The sequence below is a fragment of the Hippopotamus amphibius genome, chromosome 12 (genome assembly GCF_030028045.1).
Source record: "Hippopotamus amphibius kiboko isolate mHipAmp2 chromosome 12, mHipAmp2.hap2, whole genome shotgun sequence".
Lineage (NCBI taxonomy): Eukaryota > Metazoa > Chordata > Mammalia > Artiodactyla > Hippopotamidae > Hippopotamus > Hippopotamus amphibius.
The window spans coordinates 42199907-42217958 of NC_080197.1; the positions used below are offsets into that span (position 1 = coordinate 42199907).

The window sequence follows — 18052 nt, forward strand, 5'->3', positions numbered from 1 at the left end:
TTGAGTCTGCAGAATCAGGGACCCTTATTCCATATCTGTCTTCACTGGAAGCAAAGCATCGCCTATGTCAAGCTGAGTCTCTTTAGTTTCTGGTGCTGTGACTGGGGACTGTTCTGTCTCAATGAGTTGGGAGTCATCATCTTCAGGATTGCGTTTTCCGATGAACAAGCCTGGTATTGGGTGTCACCAGCACCAGAGGCAGCTTCCTTGAAGGTTGCTGACTCCATGTCTCTTATGATGGGGGTGTCCTTCCAGTCTCGGTCCCACCTCCAAATAGGGTCCTGTGGGCGACCCACTCTTCTACAGGAGTAGACCTTTTCTTCTGCTCCCTGCTTATTTCCTCAGTGCTTGTGCCTCAAAATAAAGACACAGTGTCTTTCTTAAGAAATCTGGGCAACCATGTATACATTCTGGAGTTTTAGTTGTAATTAAGTATTTACTGGCTATGTGGATGCAAACGTGACTTTGTTTAATTTGCACACGTCTGAATAATTACGTTTTTAAAGTGCTTCTGCCAATGGGTTATCTAAGAGAGTCATGTGGCTCATTTTTCATGAATGGTAAATCCATTTACCTCTGATTCTCAGACAGGCTTGAAACTGACCTGATGAGCCCTGCATGTACTATCCTGGATGAGAAACTGCTTAGTAGAAAAGCTGAGCTAGATTGGGAGTTAGGATGGATCACTGGCCACTGTGGACACATCACTGAGTCACTGCGATGTTCAGCTTCCTCCTCCTTTTACTTCTCTAAGAGGAAAATATTTCAGCTAAAAGAGAAGTAAATAGGTAGTCTGTTCCACCTTTCCCATTCATTCATCATTCATTCATTCATTCACCATTCATTATTCATTCATCCTTTCATTAATTCACCATTCATTCATTCATCATTCATTCAACATAACAGTCAATAAGACCTGTTCCTCCCTTTATGGAGCTTATGTTTTAGGAGCAGAGACGGGCAATATACAAGCACAAAAGCAAGATCAGTGATGAGCATCATTAAGAAAAGTGGGAAAAAGAGCCAGATCCAAAGAAGTTGTTGTTCAATGGGTATGACGTTTCCATGATGCAGGGTGAATAAATTCTAGAGACCTGCCCTACCATGCAGTGCCTGGAACAATCCTGTGCTCCTAAAACATTTGTTAAAAGGGTAGATCTTGAAATATAGAATCTCTAGGTGTATACCTGAAACTAATATAATATTATAAGTCAACTCTACTTCAATAAATAAAAATAAAATGAAATTTTATTTAGGGGAAAAATAGAAAAAAAAAGGGTTGATCTCATGTTAAGTATTCTTACTACAAAAAAGGAGTGTGATATGATACTTTCTGAGATAATGGATATATTTATTACAATTATTTATATATTGATTATGGTGATGGTTTCAAAGGTATATGCATATGTTCAAACTCATCAAATTATATATACGAAATAAGTGCAATGTTTTTCCTTGAATGGCAATTATACCTCAATAAAGCTGTTAAAAAAGAAAAGGGGAAAAAAAGACTCAGAAAAGGACCAGATAGAAGAGGCATTATAGCTGCTTTTTTAGATAACATGGTCAGGGAAGAACCATTTTTATTTATTCTGGAGAATTAAAATCTTAATAAACTGCCTAGTAAGAGCATGATGTTTGAAATTTCCAAAAAGACCATTATACACCTTTTTCTTTTTGTGTTTTATAACAGCTTTTTGAGGCACACAGTCTAGATATGATCTCGCTTTGAGAAGTAGCCACAAGGAATCTGAGACCCAACTGGAAAAAAAAATTCAAAATAGTGAACATACATACCCATTTCATGTCTGGTGCTGCCCACGCCTAGGCCATACGTCTCTAAAACATCCTTTACTGTCCTCATGGATTCATCGTACTTGGCTGCCAGGCCAAGGAAGTTATAAGAACCCATATTGATGACATCTTTGATGACTCTTCCAGTAAACCTGCAGAGAGAAGGGCAGGTGAGCGCAAAGGGCTTTCTCATTTAATATCATCCTAGGGCCCCAGAAAAGACTCTCACAAAGGGACCTTAGGTTTGGCCCAAATTACATCTTTTCTTTTTTCGTTTTGATTTGCCTTGTTGTCACCACAAAATGATTTGCCCTTAGAGGAGAGTCACCCCATAATGAAGCTGGGAAGAGCATTGGGAAAGGTTTCTGGGCCATGGAATATTATTCAGCCCTGAATTGTCTTGGGTCTTGTGTTTGTGACACCTGTGTTCTGGTTTAAATTTCAGCAAGGACTTTCTAATTGAGAAAGAGCCATGGTCATCACTGGCTTTTTCAGCAGGAAATAGGAAGGTACAACTTGTCCATAAAGCTGGAAAGGACTCTTCCCGGCTGGCTCTGTGTATCCTGCACCTTCTGCCACAGATGTCTCTTTAATTGCAATACAAATAAGTCGCCCTTGGCAACTTAATTACTGTGACATCCCCCACTGGCATCATGAGGGCTTACAAAGGGCTGAATGATGGAAGACCAGCTGTTCTATTGCTTTGTTTTTGTTTTTCAGATCTGTAATCTGGGGCCCATGCTAGACTTTTCTCAAGAGCATTTTCTTTCAACCAAGCCCCTCCAGGTGGCTGCCTCACCTAAACGTCCAGTTGTAGTCATCTGACACCCTCTCCATCACATCGAACAGAGCCCCCGGGGCACTGCAGATGGGCCGGTTCCAGTTGTCTCTGATTCTCATGTAAAGGTTCCGTGTATAAAAATTCTCAAAGTTTTGATACAGTGGCACAAAATCCTGTTATAACAGAGGCAGAAGTTTACCTTTGGTCTCTTGCTTTTGGTAGATCATTAACAATTGAATGCTAAAAGACATGGAGGAGCTGTGAAGATATTCTGTCTACAAGTATTTTGAGCTAGGGTCTTGGGTAAGGGGATGGACGGGGTCCACAAATAACTCTGTGAGTTCTTCACCTCCAAAGAACTTACGTTTTAGTGGAGGAAGTAAAACCTGTGGCAAATAAAGGTAACAAAGATGACAACACAAGTCTCTAAATGAGTGCTGGAGACAAGGAATCCTGGTGAATTTCATCTGAAAGGTAACAAGAGATGTTTATGTCTAAAGCAGTTTTGTTGGAAAAAAAAACTGGTTGGGTGATAATTTGGTCTTAACTTTTTTGGCCACAAATGTTCCTACTTGTTATGTTTTTAGAAATGTAGATGAACCTGAACTTTTGGATCTGTTGGCATAACTGTTGGTAGGTGACTGAGGGCCTAGAAACTGAGCTGAAGAGCTTCTTGGGGGCACCTGGCTCCTATTGAAGTTGAAGTAACAGCACTGTTTTACTGTAGAAAATGTCACCCATGCCTGAGGGATTTGCAATCCAGCTGAGGCTCAGAGCAAGACACACCTGACTTTGTCATCGAACTCCTAAATTAGTACAAGGTACAAAATGCAAAACCTTGGCCAAAGCCAAGTATTTTGGGTTTTGTAAGATTTGATCCAGAAGAGGAGTCATGTTTTGCCAGAGGAATCAAGGAGCCTTTACATAGGGAGAGGCTTTGGAAATGAGCACTGAAGGTGAAATGAGATTGCTATGGGCAGGGATGCTTGGAGAGAGCACTTAGGATAAATGGGTCTCTTTGCTGGACATGTAGAGTGTATTTGAGAAGAATTAGTAAGAATAAAACATATGGTGGATCCTGTCACTCTTTGCTCAGAGTATATAATGGCTCCTACCTCACTTGGAGTCAAAGCCAAGGTTCTGCCTGGTCTGGCCCCCTCTCACCTCTCTCGTCCCCCTACTATTCCCTGTGGTGCCAGTGAGGCGGTACTGTGTGCTGGGCACAGAAAGTGGGAGCCTTATGTGTTCACACAAGGAACTCAGATATTATCCTGGGGGCAGCAGGGAGCCTCTGAATGACGGGGACTGAGCTTTCTCATTCTCCCTCCCATCTTCTTTGAGTTCTTTGCTCTCCTTCCTCTTATGAAATGGAACTGATTTCCTGAAGGCACAAGGAAGATCATGGGGAAAGACCTTCTTATGCTGCTAGTCTGGCCCACTCATCTCCTGAGCTGGTTCAATCTGGAGGAAAAAGATAGAATCTACATCTTTTTGTGGCTCGTGGCTGCATCCATGCCACAGTCTTTTCTGTTATTTCACCTTTTGGTTTTTAGTGACAACAGCATCATATCTGAGGGGAAATTGTGATTCTCTATAAGAAACAATGTTCAGGAGGAGGAGGATCAAGATGGCAGAGTAGGAGGACGTGCGCTCACTCCCTCTTGCAAAAGCACCAGAATTACAACTAGCTGCTGAACAATCATTGACAGAAAGACACTGGAACTCACCAAAAAAGACACCCCACATCCAGAGACAAAGGAGAAGCCGCAATGAGATGGTAGGAGGGGCGCAATCGCATTACAATCAAATCCCATAAATGCTGGGTGGGTGACTCACAAACTGGAGAACAGTTATACTACAGAAGTCCACCCACTAAAGTGAGGGTTCTGAGCCCCACATCAGGCTTCCCAACCTGGGAGTCCAGCAACAGGAGGAGGAATCCCCAGAGAATCAGAATTTGAAAGCCAGCAGGATTTGACTGCAGGACGTCCACAAGACTGGGGGAAACAGAGACTCCACTCCTGGAGGGCACACAAAAATATGTGCTCATCAGGACCCGGGGGAAGGAGCAGTGACCCCATAGGAGACTGAATCAGACTTACCTGCTGGTGTTGGAGGGTTGCCTGCAGAGGTGGGGGGCAGCTGTGGCTCACTGAGGAGACAGGGGCACTGGCAGCAGAGGTTCTGGGAAGTGCTCATTGGCATGCACCCTCCCAGAGTCCACCATTAGCCCCACCAAAGAGCCTGTAAGCTCCAGTGCTAGGTAGCCTCAGGCCAAACAACCAACAAGGTGGGAACACAGCCCCACCCATTGGCAGACAAGCAGATTAAAGTTTTACTTAGCTCTGCCCAGCAAATCGGATTAAAGTCTTACTGAGCTCTGCCCTACCCACCATCAGCCCCTCCCATCAGGAAGCACCCACCAGCCTCTTAGAGAGCTTCCTCCACAAGAGGACAGACAGCAGTATCAAGTGGTATCAGCAGTATTTCCTCTTGTGGAACTGAAAACCACAGCCACAGAAAGATAGAAAAAACAAAAAGGCAAAAGACTTTGTACCAGATGAAAGGACAAGCTAAAACCTCAGAAAAACAACTAAATGAAGAGGAGATAGGCACCCTTCCAGAAAAAGAATACAGAATAATGATGGTGAAGATGATCCAGGACTTTGAAAAAAGATTGGATGCAAAGATCGAAAAGTTGCAAGAAAAGTTTACCCAAGACCTAGAAGAATTAAAGAACAAACAAACAGAGATATGCAACACAATAACTGAAATGAAAAACACTAGAAGGAACCAATAGCAGATTAACTGAGGCAGAAGGGTGAGTAAGTGACCTGGAAGACAGAATGGTGATAATCACTGATGCAGAAAATAATAAAGAAAAAAGAATGAAAAGAACTGAAGACAGCCTAAGAGACCTCTGGGACAATGTTAAACGCACTGACATTCGCATTATACGTGTCCCAGAAGTAGAAGAGAGAGAGAAAGGACCCGAGAAAATATTGGAAGAGATTATAGTTGAAAATTACCCCAACATGGGAAAGGAAGTAGCTACCCAAGTCCAGGAAGCGCAGGGAGTCCCAGGCAGGATAAACCCAAGGAGAAACACACCAAGACATATAGTAGTCAAATTGACAAAAATTAAAGACAGGGAAAAGCTATTAAAAGCAACAAGGGAAAAACAACAAATAATATATGAAGGAACTCCCATAAGGTTAACAGCTGATTTCTCAGCAGAAACTCTGCAAGCCAGAAGGGAGTGGCACGATATATTTAAAGTGATGAAAGGGAAGAACCTACAACCAAGAATACTCTACCCAGCAAGGATCTCATTCAGATTCAACAGAGAAATCAAAAGCTTTACAGATAAGCAAGAGCCAAGAGAATTCAGCACCACCAAACCAGCCCTACAACAAATGCTAAAGGTAATTCTCTAAGTGGGAACCATAAGAGAAGAAAAGGACCTACAAAAACAAAAACAAAGTAATTAAGAACATGGTAATAGGAACATACATATCAATAATTACCTTGAATGTAAATGGACTAAATACACCAACCAAAAGACACAGACTGGCTGAATGGATACAACAAGACCCATATATATGCTGTCTACAAGAGATCCATTTGAGACCCAGGGACACATACAGACTGAAAGTAAAGGGATGGAAAAAGATATTTCATGCAAATGGAAATCAAAAGAAAGCTGGAGTAGCATTATTTATATCAGATAAAATAGACTTTAAAATAAAAAATGTTACAAGAGACAGGAAAGGACACTACATAAAGATCAAGGGTTCAATCCAAGAAGAAGAGATAACAATTATAAATATATATGCACCCAATATAGGAGCACCTCAATACATAAGGCAAATGCTAACAACAATGAAAGAGGAAATTGACAGTAACACAATCATAGTGGGGGACTTTAACACCCCACTTACACCAATAGACAGATCATCCACACAGAAAATTAATAAGGAAACACAAGCTTTAAATGGCACAATAAATCAGCTGGATTTAATAGATATCTATAGGACATTACATCCAAAAACAGCAGATTACACATTCTTCTCAAGTGCACATGGAACATTCTCCAGGATAGATCACATTTTGGGTCATAAATCAAGCCTTGGTAAATTCAAGAAAATTGAAATCATATCAAGCATCTTTTCCAACCACGGTTGACTAGAAATCAATCACAGGAAAAAAACTGTAAAAAACATAAGCACATGGAGGCTAAACAATATGCTACTGAATAACCAAGACATCACTGAAGAAATCAAAGAGGAAATCAAAACATACCTAGAGACAGATGACAATGAAAACACAACAATCCAAAACCTATAGGATGCAGCAAAGGCAGTTCTAAGCAGGAAGTTTATAGCGATACAATCCTACCTCAAGAAACAAGAAAAATCCCAAATAAACAATCTAACCTTACACCTAAAGAAACTAGAGAAAGAAGAGCAAACAAAGCCCAAAGTTAGTTGACAGAGAGAAACCATAAAGATCAGAGCAGAAATAAATGAAATAGAGACAAAGAAAACAATAGCAAAAATCAATAAAAGTAAAAGCTGGTTCTTTGAGAAGATAAATAAAATTGATAAACCTCTAGCAAGACTCATCAAGAAAAAGAGGGAGAGGACTCAAATCAATAAAATCAGAAATGAAACAGAAGCTACAATGGACACTGCAGAAATAAAAAGTACCATGAGAGACTACTATAAGCAACTATTTGTCAATAAAATGGACAACCTGGATGACATGGACAGATTTTTAGGAAGGTATAAACTTCCAAGACTGAATCAGGAAGAAATAGAAGATATGAACAGACCAATCACAAGTAATGAAATTGAAACTGTGATGAAAAATCTCCCAACAAACAAAAGTCCAGGACCAGATGGATTCACAGGTGAATTTTATCAAACATTTAGAGAAGAGCTAACACCTATCCTTCTCAAACTCTTCCAAAAATTGCAGAGGAAGGAACACTCCCAAACTCATTGTATGAGGCCATCATCACCCTGATACCAAAACCAGACAAAGATACTACAAAAAAAGAAAACTACAGACCCATATCTCTGATGAATTTAGATGCAAAAATCCTCAACAAAATACTAGCCAACAGAATCCAACAACACATTAAAAGGATCATACACCATGATCAAGTGGGGTTTATCCCTGGGATGCAAGGATTCTTCAATATATGCAAATCAATCAATCTGATGCACCATATTAATAAATTGAAGGATAAAAACCAATGATCACTTCAATAGATGCAGAAAAAGCTTTTGACAAAATTCAACATCCATTTATGATGAAAACTCTCCAGAAGGTGGGCATAGAGGGAACCTACCTCAACATAATAAAGGCCATATATGATGAACCCACTGTAAACATTCTCAATGGTGAAAAACTGAAAGCATCCACCCTAAGATCAGGAACAAGACAAGGATGTCCAGTCTTGCCACTACTATTCAACACAGTTTTGGAAGTCCTTGCCACAGCAATCAGAGAAGAAAAAGAAATCAAAGGAATCCAAATTGGAAAAGAAGTAAAACTGTCACTGTTCACAGATGACATGATATCATACACAGAAAATCCTAAAGATGCCACCAGAAAACTCCTTGAGCTAATCAATGAATTCAGTAAAGTTACAGGATACAAAATTAACACACAGAAATCTCTTGCATTTCTATACACTAACAATGAAAGATCAGAAAGAGAAATTAAGGAAATAATCCCATTCACCATTGCAACAAAAAGAATAAAATACCTAGGAATAAACCTAACCAAGGAGGTGAAAGACCTGTACTCAGAAAACTATGAGACACTAATGAAAGCAATCAAAGAAGACACAAAGAGAGGAGGGACTTACCATGTTCTTGGATTGGAAGAATCAACATTGTGAAAATGACTACATTACTGAAAACAATTTACAGATTCAATGCAATCCCCATCAAATTACCAATGGCATTTTTCACAGAACTAGAACAAGACATTTTACGATTTGTATGGAAATGCAAAAGACCCCGAATAGCCAAAGCAATCTTGAGAAGGAAAGACGGAGTTGGTGGAATCAGGCTTCCTGACTTCAGGCTATACTACAAGGCTACAGTGATCAAGACAGTATGGTACTGGCACAAAAACAGAAATATAGATCAATGGAACAGAATATAAAGCCCAGAGATAAACTATGGTCAACTAATCTATGACAAAGGAGGCAAGGATATACAATGGAGAAAAGGCAGCCTCTTCAATAAGTGGTGCTGGGAAAACTGGACAGCTACATGTAAAAATGAAATTAGAACACTCCCTAACACCATACACAAAAATAAACTCCAAGTGGATAAAAGACCTAAATGTAAGGCCAGACACTATAAAACTGCTAGAGGAAAACATAGGAAGAACACTCTTTGATGTAAATAACAGCAAGATCTTTTTTGATCCACCCCCTAGAATAATGGAAATAAAAACAAAAATAAATAAGTGGGATCTAATGAGACTTCAAAGTTTCTGCACAGCAAAGGAAACTATAAGCAAGACGAAAAGACAACCCTCAGAATGGGAGAAAATATTTGCAAATGAATCAACAGACAAAGGACTAATGTCCAAAATATATAAACAGTTCACGCAGCTCAATATCGATAAAACAAACAACCCAATCAAAAAATGGGCAGAAAACCTAAATAGGCATTTCTCCAAAGATGACATATGGATGGCCAAGAGGCACATGAAAAGCTGCTCAACATCACTAATTATTACAGAAATGCAAATCAAAATTACAATGAGGTATCACCTCATACCAGTTAGAATGGGCATCATCAGAAAATCTACAAACAGCAAATGCTGGAGGGAGTGTGGAGAAAAGGGAACGCTCTTGCACTGCTGGTGGGAATGTAAATTGATACAGCCACTATGGAGAACAGTATGGAGGATCCTTGCAAAACTGAAAATAGAGTTACTATATGACCCAGCAATCCCACTGCTGGGCATATACCCAGAGAACACCATAATTCAAAAAGACACATGCACTCCAATGTTCATTGCAGCACTATTTGCAATAGCCAGGACATGGAAGCAACCTAAAAGTCCATCAACAGATGAATGGATAAAAAAGAGGTGGTACATATATACAATGGAATATTACTCAGCTGTGAAAAGGGATGAAACTGAGACATTTGTAGAGACACGGATGGACCTAGAGACTGTCATACAGAGTAAAGTGAGTCAGAAAGAGAAAACCAAATATTGTATATTAACACATATAGGTGGACTATAGGAAAATGGTACAAATCAACTGATTTGCAAGGCAGAAATAGAGACACAGATGTAGAGAACAAACATATGGACACCAAGTGGAGAAAGTGGGGAGGGTTGGGGGGGAATGAATTGGAGATTGGGATACCAAATTGTACACTCTAAATATATGCAGTTTATTGTCTGTTAAAAAAAAAAGAAGAAACAATGTTCATACCCACATACTGGGGACTGTCTATTGCGTGTGAACTTGAAGGATGGTTGGGCAGATCTACTGGTTACATTTGTAAGTAGAAAATCTCATATCAAATATATTTTCTCTCAACAGTGAAATAGCCTTATGTAGATTTTATTACGATTTAAAGCTATAGGTTATGATAATCAATGATACCCTTTTACATGCTAACAGGGAAATGGACATATTTTTGAGAGAAAAGGTGATTATCTAATTCTAGCAAAATCTTTTCCAAACTATTTCTGCTTCAATTTCATAACATTTTTTTCCAGGCTTTATTGATTTGTGGATTACTCTATAACCCCAAACATTGTTTGCGTCCATCTATTTCTAATTTTTAATTTCTTATTTGAAATGACATTACATAAACTTATCCTGTTAAAAGAAGAGAGAGAAGTAGGTCTGTAAGTAATATTTGTGGACTCTGAATGGAATTATAGTTCTAGATTTTATGAGAAATCTTACCCAAAATAGAGTTTACAGTTGGTTTAGGAGAGAAGTTAAAATTTGTTTTAGGAAAACAGTTGATTCTAGAAAGAAAAGAACCAAAATATTATGCCTACAAAATTAAAACAAAATTAATTTCAGACATGGAACCACAGATGCTCAAGATACCAGGGCAGAGAGGACATGGGAATCATGGAGTTCAAGTACCCATTTGACATGTGAGCAAAAACAGACCCAGCCAGATGAATAACTTGAACTCTGGTCAACCTCCGGCTCCATCCAGTCTCCAAGGAGTCACTTGAGTGACCTTAGGCTGGCACCTGCCCCAGCTTGTCCAAGCTTCCCTCTAAAACACCAGTGATGACAAGAAACATGACCCACAATATGGAAAGCTAAGGCTGACAGATTGCTGTACCATGGAGGAGGGGGCACTCATCATAAAGAAATGGGCATTGACTTGAGAAAGCAATCTGAGGCTTCTGTCCTGACGTCTCATGAAGATGTATCATCATGGTTCCCTGAAGAAAGGTGGGAAAATACTCCACCCTGCCCAAACTTCTGGCTCCTGGCTCAGAGATCGAATTTCTGCTTATAAGGTAACAGGCAACTAGCTCTTTATTGAGGTAAATGCTCTGAGGGCAAGACACGGGGATTCTAACCCTTTCTGTGGGGTCAGAGAGGACTTTCAGCAGGGGAATGATCTCCACGTTCAATAGAAATTTTTATAAATTAGGTACTTGAAACTTCTCTGCTAAAGGGATGGGCCATGTTTTAATCACACAGAGTCATTTCTTTGTTGGTGGTGTGAATGATAACTCAAGTCTGATTCACTGGCTTGGCCGTCTACATGTTCCTGAGAGGGAGGAGTGAGCTTGGAAACCCTCTTAGAATTCAAGAATAATGTCATGTACTTCAACATGGGTGGACCTGGAGATTACCATACCAAGTAAAGTAAGGCAGATAGAGAAAGACAAATGTCACATGATATTGCTTACATGCAGAATCTAAAAAAAAAACAAAAAACAAAAGCCCAAAACACCAACAACAACAATAAAAAACAGACTCCCAGACATAGAGAACTAATTTATGGTCAACGGGGGAAAGGATTGGGTGAAGGGATAGATTGGGAGTTTGGGACTGACATGTACACACTGCTATATTTAAAACAGATAACCAATAAGGACCTACTGTGTAGTGCAGGGAACTCTTCTCAATATTCTGTAATAACCTAAGTGGGAAAAGAATTTGAAAAACAATAGATACATGTATATGTATAAAACTGAATCTCTTTGCTGTACATCCGAAACTAACACTACAATGTTAATCTACCAAACTCCAATATGAAATAAAATAAAAATAAAAAGATCTGGTCCAGAGAAGGAGGCCTGTTTTCGGGATACAGTTCTCCTATTCCTCTGCACCTGTGAGGCTTCCTACCTCTGTGTGGGTGTATTTTCACCCCACCCCATTCCTTTGAGCACCAGTGAGGTTTCTTTAGGAGAAGACAATGCCTTCCAAAGGTCATTGTCCTCTAGTCTCAGATAAGCCTCCCACAGCATTGTAACTATACCAAAAAATTAAACTGGACTAGACATTGCAAAAACAGGAGCATTGACATGGGACGTGTCTTTACCCAGCTGTAGATTTGACTCATCACGTGGCCTACTTACTATATATATATATATATATATATATATATATATATGTATTTTTTTTTTCTTCCTGACAAAAAAGGCAAGATGTAAAAGTGAACCCAGGCCACGAAGATGCAATCATTTTTGGGAGCAGGGTATAGGAGGGTTGAGTAAAATCTAATAATGCAGCCACAAAAGTGGCTTTGTTTCTCCTGCAATATGACTCTCTTCCTTTTTCCACCATTAAGCCTGTCTGGTACTTTATCATTTCCTAAGTGTTATAAATATATGTATTCTACTTTTATGGACAATTCAACAGAAAGTCAGAAAGTCTGAGTGGACAGATTGGGATTTGTACCCAGTTCTATAACCAATGCTCTTTTGAATAAACCATGCTGCAGGGCTAGGTATTTATTTATTTATTTATTTGGTGGGTGGTGAAGGTATTTAAAAAGGAGTGAAGAGAACATATCCATGGCACACTGTAAAAAAAATTACCAAATTTGGAAGTGTTTTCCTTCCTTTTTGACTTAACTACATGCCCATGCAGTAGCAAATAGAATCACGGATTTGTAGAGAGAGAGAGAGAATCATTATCGAACAGTTTTTCATTTGTGCCTACACTAACACTTCTGTTCTCACCTAATATTTCATTTTTTATCATTATTTCCTCTTGAAAAACAGTTGTTTCTCCTACCAGGGTTGAGCTCAGAATAATAATAAAATATGCTTGCATTTTCCTTTTTGTTGGGAAGAGTAAAGGTATTATAGACAGTTCTTTGAAGTATGAGAAACACAAAGTAAGGATGGCTAAATTTAATTTTTCTTATTAAGAAATTAGAGGTAGGTTGAATAAAGATGGCAGATTCAGTGCTTGCATGCATTCTACCACTCATCTAAAAGCCCTGTGAAATGACAAAATGTAGATATTTAAAAAACAAAATAAATCCATATATTTATAAATCATCAATGAACCAGGATCACAAAAGACAGAACATAAATAAGATCTGATCAATGTAGAAACAAGACCACAGGAAACCAAAGCTCTGAAACATTTGCAGAGATGACTGGTGTGGACCTACACTAAATCTAGGGAAACTTAAAGCCAAGAGTTGATAACTACAAGAAGTTGATACCCTGGGTGATTAATGAAGTGATATCTCTCAGTTCTTTTTTTATTGGGTTAATAAGTAAGAAGCACTTGCATTGTTCACAGCACAAAGCACTGCAATGGGCAGTGAGAACTGAATAGCAGAACAAGGCCCCAGGGTGGAGAGGTGGGGAGACCACACACAAGAACACAAGCGCCTGGTCCTGGCAACACTTTCCATTTTGCTTCTACAGTCATTCAAGACAGGTGAAAATGTAAACAAATAAGGATTATCAAATACAAAAATGAGCATAAAGCAAAACATCATCACTATTACAGGAAAACTAGCACAATAAAAGGCACCGAATTCAATAAGCACAACTTAACATTTAGTGAAAAGTCTTCACAGAGCAAACAGAAAAGGAATTAAAAAATATGTAAGTAACATGCTTAGAGACACAACAAAACAATGCATCCTTTTAAAAAGTAAATGTTCAAAAGTATAATGGACACAGCTAAGAAGTATGTTAATAAACTAGCATAGTCAGTTGACTAATCATTCCAGGACAGAGAAAAGAAAATGTGAAGGAAATGTCAAGAGATAGGAAGTGCAGATTCAGAAGGTCCAATATCTCTCTAAAAGGATTTGCAAAATTGAAGGAAGGGGGAGAAGGAGATGAGATGAAAGAAAGGGAGAAGGAGGTTAAAAAAAAAAAATAGGCGGAGGAGGAGAAGGGGAAAGTCCCAGAGAGGAAGGAAGGTCTGAATCCTAAGACGTAAATGGTCTGTCAGGTCCTGAATAGAGCAAATAAGGAAAAATCCACACTGAGCTACATCCTGGTTAAATTTCAGAAGTCAAAGGGAAGAATCTCAAAAGTCTTCAGAGAAGGGCAAAAGGCAGTTTATAGACAAGGGATTAAGAATTAGATTGCTTCAGACAACTGATGGGAACATACTGTGTAACATAGGGAACTCTACGTAATGCACTGTGGTACCTGAATGGGAGGGAAGTCCAAAAGGGAGGAGATATCTGTATGTGTGTAGCTGGTTCATTTTGTTGTGCAGTGGAGGCTAACACAACATTGTAAAGCAACCATACTCCAATAAAAATTAATAAAAAAAGGAATTAGATTGCTTCAGACTTTTCTTAGGTGACAATTGTGGAAAAGAGTATGAGAGAAAATTATTTTGAACTTAAAATCCTATACTCAGCCCAGCCAGCAACCAAATGAGAAATCCAAGTAAAACCTTTGCAATATATGTAAGGAGTCATGAGTTTAACTCCCTTTTCTATAATAAATGAGCATGTACCTCAATGAAACAGTGAAATAAATATGGAGGAAGACAGAAGCCAGAAAAAAAAAGTGCGTGAAGCAACTGAAAGGGTATGGTTTAGCCCAAGCAGTTTTACATTTGTATTATAAAGAAACAGAAACTAAAAATTCATAAATAAATGACAACCTGGAAAATGGGTATGCGGGAGAAAGAAAGTGAAATTTTATTAAATTCTTCTCCTGGTCAGGGGAAGACTCTAGTTACTAAATAGTGATAACTAAATTCTAAATATATGTGTTAAATATTCTAAGAGAACCATTAAAAAAATAGTAGGGAATATACTATATATAACTTCCTAACAGGGACAAGGAGAAAAAATACAGAACAAAGAAAACAATCAAATGTACCAAAAATATGAAAGGAGATACATTAAAATTTTAAAAATTAAAAATAAGCAACAGAAAATGAGAATGTAAAATGTAAAGATGGCAGGAATAAGTTTAAACAAATGAGCAATTAATATGTTAGGTTTACGTATATGGAATTGCCAATGTTTGACTCTTTTTGACCTATAAAAACAGCAGTTTCATATGGTTCAGGTAAATAATTTGTTCATATTATTAAAACAGAGAAGCTTTCACATTTGTTTTAAAGATAAATCTGTATGCTTCTCATGAGACATACATTATTGAAAATAATGAAGATTGCAAATAAAGAGATGCCTATTGAAGAAAAAGCAGATGTATAAATATTAATATCAGGCCAAACAGAGTACAAGGTAAGAGCATGATAAAAGGAAAAAAATCCACCAAGGACTATAAGACCCATGGTCTTTCGTGTATCTGACAGTTACATTGGTATACATGAGGAAAAAAAAAAAAAAAAACGACTAAGAAATCCACAATCACAGTGAAAGGCATTAACACACATTTCTCAGAAATTGTAAGTTTGAGTAGACAAAAAATAAACCTAGAGGATTCAAATAACATAATTAACAAGTTTGTTGTAACAGACCAAAAGACAATATACAGTTTTTAATGGTACACGTGGGAAATTACAAGAAATTTCAATATAACTATCTGAGAAGCTGTGACAACTAAGGTGATAGTATTTGAAATTACAATATGAAAATATCAATAGCTTTCCTATATGCCAGCACTAACTAAGTAGAATATGGGATAGGGAAAAATAGTATTCAAATAGCACCATCATCAAAAAATTTTATCCAAATAATAATCATAAGAGGAAATGGTAAGACTTTAGAATAAGGAAAATTAGAAAATTTTATTGAAGGACATAAGAAATATCTAAACAAATGAAGAGACATATCAACTTTCTGAATGAGAAGATTAAATGTTATTAAGATGTCAAATTTTCCAAACTTGACCTATACATACAGATTTAATACAGTACCAATTAAAATGGCAACAGTTCCGTTTTTCAAATTCAGTACCTGACAAACTAATTCTAAAGTATATACAGAGAGAAAATCTTTAAGAATTACCTAAAAACTTCTAGATTTACCTAGAAGAATTGACAAATTGACCAATATTTCAAGTCAATGGGTAAAAAAAAAATTGAACTATTCAATTAATGATATTGAGACAAATTAAAAATCCTTAAAAAATAGTCCTTCTACCTCACACAGCACATAGAAAGAAATCCTAAATGGATTGTAGATTAAATGTATAAATATTTCAAATCATAAAAGTACTGAATGAGGGCTTCCCTGGTGGCGCAGTGGTTAGGAATTCACCTGGCAGTGCAGGGCACACGGGTTTGAGCCCTGGCGTGGGAAGATCCCACACGCCACAGAGCAAATAAGCCTGTGTGCCACAACTACTGAGCCTGCACTCTAGAGCCGTGAGCCACAATTATTGAGTCCATGTGCCGCAACTACTGAGCCCCCATGCCTAGAGCCCGTGCTCCACAACCAGAGAAGCCACCGCAATGAGGAGCCCGTGTACAGCAACAAAGACCTAACGCAGCCAATGAATAAATAAATAAATAAATTTATAAACAAAAAAAGAAAAAAGTCTTAAAAAAAAGTACTGAACGAAATTATAGAAAATTTTTCGTAAGATGAAAAAACTTGATTAACTCCCCCTCCCCAAAGAGAAAAAACAGCAAAAATAGCAACGACAACAACGAAGAAAACATAAAGGAAGTGTTTGATACATATGACTTCAAAATTAAAAATATATGTGTGGCTAAACATAGCATAGAGAATGTTAAAAGCCTAGAAACAGAATTGAAAAAGTATTCAAAACAGATTTAATAGGCAAATGATCGATATAAGGATATATAGAAAGAGCTTGTCTCAATCAGTAAGAAAAAATAATTTAATAAAATTATGGGCAAAGGATGTGAATAGACAATGCAAGAGGAATGACTATAAGTGAGGAATGACATGCAAAGCAGCTCAGTCTCACTATTAATCAGGGAAATGCAGAAAAAGACAAGAACGTTAAAAAACCTTGCCTTTCAGACTAGCAAAAATAAAAAAATATGTTGGTGGTATCAAGTGCTAGTATCAAGTGCTGACAAGAAAGCAAGCTGTCTCACGTACTACTGACTGGAGTCCAGCTAGGCAATTTTTTTCAAAGGCAATTTGCCAGTATTTCAGAAATTAAAATATACATTCCTTGGACCCGGAAAGTCACTTCTAGGAATTATCCTTGAATAAATGCATATGTTGTTCATTGAAGCATTCTTTTCAATAATAAAAAAAAGAGAATAAGAATAAATAATCGTATGACCTTATTATGGAATACCATCATGCAGCTATTAAAAACAAGGAGGTAATTCTGTACTGGCAGGTCAATTTCTCCAATGTATAGTTAGGTGAAAAAAAAAGGCAGTCACACAACAGTACGTATGATACGAAGCCATTTATATTAAGGAAAGGACAGAGTAAGTGCAAATGAGCCTATGTGTAACTAAGTGCATGAAAAAGGAAGGATGAACAAAGAGATCGCTTTGGCTGGCTGATTCCATAATAGAAAGGAAAGGGAAGAAAAGACAGGAGAAGGGGCTTATCATAGCCCACTCATTTCACACATTAGCTTAGTATTAGTTGATAGACATCAGCAAAGCTCTACCTTATCAACATCAACCCACCTTGCTACTATGCTTGCTACAAATCTACTATTGCAAATTCCTTCTTGCTAGGGGAAGCAGAGAGGTATATATATATATATATATATATCCAAATAAATGTTGACCTGAGGACTCATTGTAGGAGGCTGTAATCTGATTTTACTGATGGTCTTATTTTACAAAATACTTCTCAAACTTTGATTTTGGAGTTTTTCCCCCAACCTGTGACACACGCTCCAATGCTAGATGAAATCGTGGAAAATATTCATTCCTTGTGAGGGTGCATTTGCTTTTTAGAAGCAGCCAGAAGGTATTTTGAACCAAGCCTAATTGGGGCGATTGGGGATATCACTGCTAGTGATTCCTGCTGCATTTAAAGCTGGTGATTTCTTGGTGTATTTAATCAAGGAAGTGACGGGGTGAGTCGTGCTGATACC

The 18052-nt window shown here is 38.0% G+C and overlaps 1 protein-coding gene across 3 annotated transcripts in view; it reads right to left on the minus strand.

Moving 5' to 3' along the window:
- Positions 1-18052, minus strand: part of SPTLC3 (serine palmitoyltransferase long chain base subunit 3) — a 139403-nt gene that overhangs the window by 91504 nt on the left and 29847 nt on the right. For all 3 annotated transcript variants that reach the window (XM_057702973.1, XM_057702974.1, XM_057702972.1), the window contains exons 3-4: positions 2594-2748; positions 1798-1946 (exon numbers count right to left, since the gene is read on the minus strand). In XM_057702973.1, the coding sequence (XP_057558956.1) occupies positions 1798-1946; positions 2594-2748 (304 nt within the window). The remainder of the gene's footprint in view (positions 1-1797; positions 1947-2593; positions 2749-18052) is intronic.